Consider the following 10,575-nt stretch of genomic DNA (forward strand, 5'->3'; position numbering starts at 1 on the left):
ATAAAAGTTAGCTATTGGTTTCAGACATTGGATAACAAGTTAACAAATCTGATTTTTATTTTGTACAATGTTTGATTGATTCAATCCTGCTATAATTCAATAGGTGGATAACGGTGCAAATTGACAATTATTTACTGATAAGTACAAACATTTTAGTATTTTTGTTAAGTTGGGGTGGTAGGTTGAAGGCGGGCATGACTGTAGCCCACCAACCTTTTTTTTTTTAAAGAAATCAACCAGTATAATAAATGTTTAATTATATTTTATTATAATTAGCATAATGTAATATAACTGTTCATTTCCTTTACACAGATGCTGCCGTTTTTGCTAGACTGTAGAATTGATTCATATTAATGATCAGTATTAAGAAATTGACAGATCTTATTATCGCTAAAGTAAAAGACTATTCATAAGTAGAGGTTTGGAGATTATCCAGGCTACGTGTAAACAACTGAATGGAGAAATTTGCATGTAAAAAACAACTTGGCGCAGGTGAATGATCAATACAATTTTAAAATAGTTTACAAAAAATGATAAAGATTATCCATACCAATGTTAAAAATATCCTAAAAACCAAAGGATTTATCATACTTTTATGTAAATTGCTTTCAATCGGTTAACATGTGCTATATTTTGACGACTTGGCGAAATGTTTTAACAGTATCTTAATTAAATGATGTATCTAATTCAAGCCCAAGCAAGAGCTTCAAAGTATATGACAAAACAAAGGATTTTTCTTTTAAATATTTATGATTTAATGTCATTAATCACCTGCGCCGAAGCAATTTAGTTTGATAATTTGCTATGTTAAAATACGCACGTCACGTGACAACGATATACATGACGTCACAAACATGCATAAAATATAATTTTTGAACATAGATGTGTTCTCATGATTTTGGATAATACTCCCGGTCAAAGTATTTTTTCTTTAATTCAAGCAACATCGTTTTTCAGTCGTATATTAGCTCTTGGTCCCCTTAACATTGCTGCGCTTGTATAACTAACAATAAGGAACTGTACAGTACTCCCATAGGTGGTCGGCATTTGTCGTATAACACCAAGGACCGTCGTCGTCGTCGTCTGGGTTTCGACAATAATTTTCTTGATCATACAGCTGGCCAAATGAGTGTGTATGTGGTGTTTGGGAATCCCAGCGCTGACACGGGTCTCCAGTTTTTGTCACGTTTAGAGTCCCAAAGTATTTCGTGCCCTTGGGATCATTCTTTCGAAGACATTCCAATGGACATGTCACTGTAAGGAGGAGAATCAGAACGCATTTAAAATGCAATATCAATAAACTAAAAATACCATCAGAAACTATGTGATATGTTTTATCCTCTTTTTGTATCGATGAATTCTTTTTGATCGGCTTTAAAAATAAAAAAAAATCAAACGAAATGCGTAAATCTCAATTTTAAAGTCTATATTTATATAAAAAAAAATACTAGTATAGGATAATTGCTCCCGTTTTGACGTTAACAATTAAGGAATACAAAACTTAATATTACAGATTAATACAAAAACAGCAAGATTTTTACCACAATAAGGGATGACGCAGAGATCCCATCGCTTGTTTGGATCTGTCGTGTAGCACCAAGGATCGGGCATACCATCTGGGTTCCTGCAATAGTTTTCTGGGAGACTGGTATGAGGATGGTAATGCGGAGTCTGAAGAATCCATGCTTGACAGGTTCTCCCAGACTGTGTGATGTTCACCTTTCCTGTATAATCGTAGCCTGGTCTGGATCTTCTGCATTCCTCTTCTCTAACACCTGAAAGGATAATTTAAAAAATATTAATCGAATCTCATATTTCAAATCTCGTAATTTGCATGTCGAATCTCGTATGGGTCTTCTTGTTCTTCGTACCTCTGAGATTTTGTAAAGTGGTTCATTTTTCAGGACTTGTATTATATTACCTTATTTCAAGAGTAATATTTTCTTTTGTGGGATTCGCTCGCTGGAACGGTCGCATCGTAAACCTTTCATATCATTATTAACTGGATTCATTGCATTTTTTTTTGTACTGCACACATTTGATAAGTTTGTTGACATCACTTTAAAACATATCTCTTTATCGTTTTTATCGTCTTCACCTTTAATTGCTTAATTTTTAAATATTAACACTGTCTTAGTTATCACATTTATTATAAACTTGGTATAGGGTACAGGGTTTTAGCACCCCAGATATGAACAGTGCCACGAGCCTTTATCATCCCCTGTATCACCACCCTTTATTTTCCCCTTTACCACACCTTTCCGGAGCACCTTTTTACTTTTTATTCGGATAACCTCAGATCGTTCTCTTCTATGCATATCTGGTCTAAACTATGACGTCATGATCTGACCATTTTGAGTATAGATGACGTCGCAATACACTTGAACGTCGAATAAAGATAGTAATAAAATGTCTGTTTTTTTTTAAACGTGAAAATGAAAACACTAGCTTTCCAGATTCAAATATATGATAAAAATAACAATGTCAAAATCTGTATCATATCCTATATCAACCCTCGACCAAACTCAGCCCTCTGGCCTTCGACCCTCGGGCTGATATTGGAGTCTTGGGTTGATATGGGATGTGATACAGATTCTGTCATGTATGACTCTCTATATCAAGAATATGTCTGAATTAAATCGCTTTAAACATTATTTTAAAAAACATAAAATGTGATAATCTAAATATTTAACCACTTTTCGCCATCTGAAACAAAATGCTCGTAAAACAAATAGTCAAAACTATCGCCATATCCAAGATTAGTATGTTTTAAGCTCAAATATGAATTATGCTTGAATACACCAAAACACAATCGAAAAAAAGACAAACTTTTAACATACAAATCTTTTCAAGTCATTGCATTTTTTGCATTTTTTGCATGGGGAGCACCATGAGCATAAGAAATATCACCTCCCTAACCAGCAAGATTACATAGTTTTGTCTAACCGTTGATGACAAGTTTTTGTTAAATTTGAGCAGGCAAATATATCCCTGTATCTTGTTCATTATGCTTTGGCCACCGACAAAATGTCAACTAACACAAACATCAAAACACATCCATGCTTGTGTTTTGTGTACACATATTACTTCATGCATGTTAACGCTGGTGATTTTTATATGACATGCAAGTTTTTAACCCACATGTTGATTTTTTTAAATTAAAATATTTAATAATATACTGTAAAACATCGGGTCTAAATTTTTCACCGCCTACTGTAGTACATGTGTATAAATTTTAAATTTTCGACATTATCAGTCTCAAATTAAGCGGTATTGGTATTGAAAACAAGAGCCGAGCTCAAGCAAGCAACAATGAGGTCTTCCGTTACAGCTTTAAGTCAAAAAGGGGCTGCCGATCAGTCTTAATATACTTGCCAGGGTCTGACAGGTATTGGTAGGAGGTAATATTCACATTTTATCTTTTGACTAAACAGAGCTTTAGAAAATCAATTGGAACTTTTCAAAAGGAGACAGAAAAAACAATGCATGTCTGTTTTCTATGAAACCTCTAAACTGCAGAGTATTGAAGAGTTACACATCTCATACAAAGGCATGTCTGTGATAAGTTTGCGGTATATGTAGATTGTATGTAATTCTACTACAGTTATTGCCGAGATCAAAGAGATGCCGCGGACATTATTCTCCAAAATACCACGAACGTCATCAGTAAATTATCAGATCAGAAATACCTATTTGTCTCGCACTGATCTTGAAAGTATAACTTTAAACCGTAAAATGTTTTAAAACCATGTAAATTTCACGTGTTAGTTCCACTCAAAACGATGTGTATTGCCTCAAATGTTTATTTTTAAGAGATCAATGCGGTTGTTCCTAGGACCTCCCTACCACATTTTTCACTGCGTGTTTTTACATAAAATATATCACGTGTAGTAGTAATAATCGTATTAAATTGCCCTTAAAATATTAGGAACATGATTCAAAGATATCTTATAAATAAGTGAAGAGTATTAAAACCCAAAGAAAAATTTTGTCGTCTGCATGTGATTCCTTTGATCGATACACATGTAAACATTACTAACAAAACCGTTGGGGTTACACGGAACAGCCGCCAAAATGACCTAGATCGTCTCTCTATAGGAGAAACGATTTGTAGAAATACTGGGCTGTTAGTAGAATAGAAATAAAGTTCTTGTTATCGTGAATGTTGCAGGATAACCTCCTCGGTCTCGAAATGTTGTTTGAAATATAAAAGTCTCGGCTAACGCCTCGGCTTTTATATTTCAAAACATTTCTCGACCTCGCAGGTTGCTCTGCAACATTCACGAAAACTCGTATTTTATTTCTCAAATATAGAGGTCCTGTGGGCATGTGTCTTCTCTTATACACATCAGACCCTGACAAGTGTAAGGAGAAAGGGTGTTTTACATCAGACTGGATTGCCAATATGCTAATAGTAAGTTCATATCAAATGTTACGTAATTTAGGGTCTCAATGGGGCCAACAATCCAAACCTTTGATCATTAATATCTGAAACATTTTGCAAAGCAGTGAGGAACAACAGTTGCTGAGTAAAAGGTTCTTAACAATATGCTACCTTAAAATCTGTTGTTGGTAGCCCCGGTAAGGAGTTAAATGGTCAGCCCCTAGAGTTTGTTAATTTGTTTAAATTTCTCTAAAACGATTAAAGATTCCTAAACACTTGTTGGACAAAAATAGGTTAATATTTACGAGAACTTATATTTAATATCATAAAAAAGAATGACCAGGAGGGCTATAAAACTTTGCTATAGGTTTTTTACAGCAATAATTGTTTTAAGTCATTAAAGCAAAATAGGAGCTTATTAAGCTGAAAATAATTTAAATATCAAGGTCTTTTTAAAAGTCGTACCAAATAAAATTCGAAAATTGCCAAGACGTTCTTGAACATATTCGATTTTTTATGTTAGGTCATTCTTGGAACTGTTTATTCTTTACTTATTCTTACTTACTGGTTTTTTGAAATCTGCTTCTTACAGGAACTTCAAACTTTACGTTCGGCTTTAACAGAACGTCCACCTGTTGCTTGACAACGAACTTTGCTCTATTTCTTTCTTATTTTTTTTTGTTTTTTTTAGGGGGGTGGAGGGGGTGAGGAAGGGTATTTTTTTCATGGACCTAAGATTCTATTAAACCATTTAAAAGAAACAATGTCATAAAGCTGTTCATTTAAGATAAATTTTACTAAAATATGAAGGTTTCTGTTTAAACATACTTACCTCTACACGAGTTAATTTCATCTTTTAAATCGGTCACTTGTTTCTGCCGTTGCATATCTCTATCTGTTACATGTACAAGTTCAAAATAAATCTCTTTAGTTCATATTGCCTTGTGTACAAAAGAATGTTCTGTCACTCATATAAGCATTTAAGATATATATCTGTATTAATCATTCATATTAATCTTTTTAATCTGAACGAAAAAAAAATATTTTGCATTTTATGTATACAATATGTGTAGTCTGAAATGAACAAAAAAAAAAAAGAAAATGAAAAAAAAACTTACCATGCTTAAAAAAACAAACAACAACAAAGAAAGAAATAAAACAGCCCCAAAACTCACCTCTTAAAGTGCTTAGTTGATCCTTTATATTGTTCAGTTGCGTAAGCATTAGATCATTTTCATCTGTTGCATGTTGAAATAAAAGATTTTTTTTTAACCTTGTACAAAATTATATAATATGATACTTATAACATTTGATATTTTAAGATTCCTAAATGTAAATATCAGGGAAATATTATAAATTTATTTAGGCCCATTTATAATACCCCCCCCCCCCACCCCTTCAAAGAAGGGAGGGCATATTGCTTTGCTGCTGTCTGTCGGTCGGTCGGTCCACCAACAGTTTCCGTTCATTTTCTTCGCAGAGGATGAACATATTGAATTGAAATTTAGTATACAGGTTTATCATGATAATATCTAGGTCAAGTTCGATATTGGGTACGATCGAGCAATTTTCGACAAAGTTACATGTATGGCCCTTGGACGTAGAAAAATTATAGTTTTTTGCAGTTTCCGTTCATTTTCTTCGCAGTGGATGAGCATAATGAAATGAAATTTGGGATACAGGTTAATCATGATAATATCTAGTGCAAGTTCGATATTGGGTACGATCGAGGAATTTTCTACAGAGTTATGGCCCTTGGTCGTAGACAAGTTCTAGTTTTTTGCAGCTTCCGTTCATTTTCTTCGCAGAGGATGAACATATTGAAATGAAATTTGCTATACAGGTTTATCTTGATAATATCTAAGTCAAGTTCGATATTGGGTACGATCAAGCATTTTTCGACAGAGTTATGGCCCTTGGACGTAGAAGAATTCTAGTTTTTTGCAGTTTCCGCTCATTTTCTTCGCAGAGGATGAACATATTGAAATGAAATTTGGTATACAGGTTTATCATGATAATATCTAGGTCAAGTTAGATTTTGGGTTTGATCGAGCAATTTTCGACAGAGTTATGGCCCTTGGACTTATAAAAAATTCCAGTTATTTAAGTTTACGTTCATTTTTTTGGTGGATGTTTCCAAGGGAGAAGGGCATAAGTGTTTCATAAACATCTCTTGTTTATACATCAGACTTAAGCATGTCTGTATAAGTATCATTCCAATTAGAATTTCAAAATCAAAAATGTCACAATCAAAAGTAGCATTAACGTGCCTCACTACAATTTGAAATATTTTCTCAAATCAGCAGAAAATTGCTTGATTTTGATAGAAAGCATGATGGATAAGAAGTATATATGTCAAATAGGCGAAACAATGTGCAATTAAAGATAAAAATGATATTTTCAAAAATTTCATTCAGTAAACATGAACAAAAGCCCCAGGTGGATTCGAACTCATGACCTGCGGTTCACAAGCCTGATACTTTAACCACTGAGCTATGACGGTATATATCTGAATTGATTGATACAAACAGTTTAACAAAACATGTAAATCGCCATCTTGTGACGTAGTGTCTTAAAAAGTCTCGGTGTAGTGAAGTACCTTAAACTAATATTTAAGAGAAATAAAGGGAAACAATAATAATTAATCTAATCTAAAATTTTATAAATTCAGCGTATTTATTTTATTTAGATTTAAGTTTAGTGCTTGTTTTGTAGATGCATTTTTCCGTCCATATGTAGTGTTCAGATTTTTTTTTGTCTTGAAGTGTATGCGTGTATGTGTTTTGGGTGTTGTGGTGCGGTTTGGTGTGGATCGGTGGTGGGGGTGGTGGTGTGTGTGTGTAATGTAAAAAGTTAAAACCTACCATTGTACTGGTTCATCTCATGAATGTGCTTGTTTTCATACAAAGCCTGTCCATCAGCAAATGCAATCCCACACATAACGATTGTCATCTGAATGAAATACAGGCTGGACATCTTTTTAACCATATTCGTTGTTCGTTAAAAATCTGCTAAATAGTACATATTAGAAAGAAATTAAATAATTTTTACAATCAAACAGGCTTTACATAACCCGATGTATACGGCTTACCTCGCATAAAAAAGTTTTTCAAAAATACACCCTCAAAAAATAAAACAAAACTAAAAATGAAAGAAAAAACACACACACACACATACTTGTACATGTCTTACAATTTAGGTCTCTCCCCATTTGATGTATTTATGTTTAAATCAATGTAATTCAGCTTAAAATTTAAATATTTATACATTGCATTTTTTTAAAATAATGCACATGTAGGACCTATCTTATGTAATTTACCATAGCACAACAAATACTTCCCAATTAAACATCACTTACTAATTGATTTATATTAAAATAAAATTTGGAGTCATATAATTGGTTTAAACAAAAGTTTTACTACCGAGTATAGGGGGTGTCTAAAAAATTTCTTCAGTGAAATCGGTCTCTATGCGTGAGGAAAATATTATTTAGCAGCCGATATTTGCATAAAACTTAATAATCATGTTGACGTTAGATATTCAGGTAAACTTCCATTTTAATTCATGTTTTTAAATTATTTTTGAAATGTTACAAAGCAAAATATTTTTTGGGGAATGTATTTTGGTCTGTAGACATACACCCCCCCCTCCCCGGGTCAAACAAAAAACCTTTGGTATAATAATGCTAAATAACAAATACAAAAAAAACCCCCAAAAGGAATTTTTGTTTCAGGGAAGGGAAATATGTTTGAATTAAAATCCGTTTTTCGTTAATGTCTATTATGAAATGAGCTATTTCAACCATCTCTCTTTGTTTGATACAAAAATTTATTTTTATTGAAAATATACATAAACGTTTACATTATTTGAAAAAAAAATTATTTAGACAATTATAAAAAAGTGACTTTTTGTTAGGCAGTTAGACAATGCTTTTGTTCGCAGTCCTTACAATGTAGAACGTTTGTGATTAATTATAGATCCAATCCTAATACTTGTATGCAAAGAAATAAATATTATTCTTGTTAAGAAAAGTGTTGAAATATATTGTATGTGTATGGCTGTCTATGCGCGGTTATAGTTTCAGTTTTTTCATTGACTTCAACCAAACACGTCTCTTAATTTCACTCTACATTATTTAAAGTTTGTTTAAATACAAGTGTTGGCAGAACTATGCATAACATTATATAAAATAAAAATATCACAGTCGATAAGGGAAATAGTTCTAATGTTCTTGATGACGTCCCGTAATTATCGAATGAACGTAATGCCTGTTTATTCTGCCATATTGTTTTTACACTGCAATTTTAAACGAACACAATGACGGAAAACTAGTATATGCATAAAACTAGTATATACATTAAACATAGTTATTTGTTTGCTATGCTGAAAAGGCAATAAAACTAGAAGTGCTGTGAGCAAGCTCACAATTGATACCTCCCGCTAAAACTAGAGGTACTGTGAGCAAGCTCACAATTGATACCCCCCGCTAAGATAAAAATCATAATGCGTGTATTTTTCCAATTATAGAAAATATTGGATGAATCTATTTCACCGTCAATATTCTTTAAATAACAACTGCTCTATTTTTTTAAAACTGTTGGTCATAAGCAATATTTGTGTGAAGTAAGAACATTCAATGCTTCTCCATAAGAAAGATAATGACCAGACACGAATTTTGCTCTTTTTCTGCCAGTGACCTTAACCTTGCCCAAATGACCTTGGGTCAAGGTCATGACACACCCTTTGGTCCTAAGCAATATTTGTGTAAAGTTAGAACATTCAATGCTTCTCCATAAGAAAGATAATAACCAGACACGAATTTTGCACTATTTTCCCAACGACCTTGACCTTGCCCGAATGACCTTGGATCATGGTCATGACACACCCTTAGATCATAAGCAATCTTTGTGTGAATTAAGAACTTTCAATGTTTCTCCATAAGAAAGATATGGGCCGGACACAAATTTTGCACTTTTTCTGCCAGTGACCTTAACCTTGCCTCAATGACCTTGGGTCAAGGTCATGACACACCCTTAGGTCATAAGCAATCTTTGTGTGAAGTAAGAACTTCCAATGTTTCTCCATACGAAAGATATGGACCGGACACGAATTTTTGTATTTTTTCTGCCAGTGACTTTGACCTTGCCCGAATGACCTTGGGTCAAGGTCATGACACACCCTTAGGTCATAAGCAATCTTTGTGTGAATTAAGAACTTCCAATGTTTCTCAATAAGAAAGATATGCACTGGACACGAATTTTGTATTTTTTCTGCCAGTGACCTTGACCTTGCCCGAATGACCTTGGGTCAAGGTCATGACACACCCTTAGGTCATAAGCAATCTTTGTGTGAAGTAAGAACTTCCAATGTTTCTCCATAAGAAAGATATGGACCGGACACGATTGCACAGACTTCGTTTGCGGGGGGTATAAAAATCATAACTCTTGTATTTTTTCAATTATAGATAATACTAGATGAATCTATTTCACCGTCCATTTTCTATAAATAACAACTGCTTTATTTGTTTTAAACTGTTAATGCTAACATGAGTACACAAACCAATCTCTGTTCTTTAAATTCCATTTTATTTCAAGTTAACTGTTAATGCATGAGGACATTTGCATCCTGATGTTAACAAATATGACTCGAATCAAAAAAAAATCCACATGTCAAGCAGCCAATTAATATAAAAATTTCGAATTATTGGTAAACTGAGCCCGATTTTTTTCACAATTTTTTTTTTCCACACATTTGTTTTCCACACAAAAAAATACATCGGAGCAGGCCATTTTCAGAGGGACGGGGATGAGAATCTAAAATATATCTTTATTTGACCTGAGATAAGCAAGCTTTGTGTCAAATTTTAGCTTCTATTATATCCATTAATACAAGACATGACACAGGCATGAATTAAGCATTTTTTAAACAATGACCTTAAACTTCCTCAATTGACCTTGGGTCAAGGTTACGAATTTTGCACTTTTCCTGCCAGTGACCTTGACCAAATGACCTTGGTTGAAGGTCATGACACACTCTTAGGCCATAAGCTATAATTGTGTGAAGTAAGAACTTATGTTTCTTCATAAGAAAGATATGGGCCAGACACGAATTTTGCACTTTTCCTGCAAGTGACCTTGACCTTGCCAGAATGACCTTGGTTCAAGGTCATTCGGACAAGGACACACTCTTAG

At 33.5% G+C, this 10,575-nt stretch overlaps 1 protein-coding gene across 1 annotated transcript; it reads right to left on the reverse strand.

The window, feature by feature from the left end:
• Positions 1 to 688: 688 nt before the first annotated feature.
• LOC128170867 (plasminogen-like) lies at positions 689 to 5,627 on the reverse strand. The gene is made up of 4 exons (XM_052836622.1): positions 5,560 to 5,627; positions 5,217 to 5,279; positions 1,542 to 1,775; positions 689 to 1,254 (listed from the first exon to the last, which is right to left on the reverse strand). The coding sequence occupies exons 1-4, from the start codon at positions 5,606 to 5,608 to the stop codon at positions 1,004 to 1,006; spliced, it is 597 nt and encodes a 198-aa protein (XP_052692582.1). The 5' UTR covers positions 5,609 to 5,627; the 3' UTR covers positions 689 to 1,003.
• Positions 5,628 to 10,575: the final 4,948 nt, after the last annotated feature.

Source organism: Crassostrea angulata, chromosome 2 (genome assembly GCF_025612915.1).
Source record: "Crassostrea angulata isolate pt1a10 chromosome 2, ASM2561291v2, whole genome shotgun sequence".
Taxonomy (NCBI): domain Eukaryota; kingdom Metazoa; phylum Mollusca; class Bivalvia; order Ostreida; family Ostreidae; genus Magallana; species Magallana angulata.

Bases quoted from the DNA above. Each gene is read 5' to 3' on its own strand.
- LOC128170867 (XM_052836622.1), bottom strand. From the start codon at position 5,608: ATGCTTACGCAACTGAACAATATAAAGGATCAACTAAGCACTTTAAGA. The intron at 5,280-5,559 runs GTGAGTTTTGGG...TACATGTAACAG, and splicing joins TCAACTAAGCACTTTAAGAG to ATAGAGATATGCAACGGCAG. The intron at 1,255-1,541 runs GTAAAAATCTTG...TCCTCCTTACAG, and splicing joins CTGCGTCATCCCTTATTGTG to TGACATGTCCATTGGAATGT.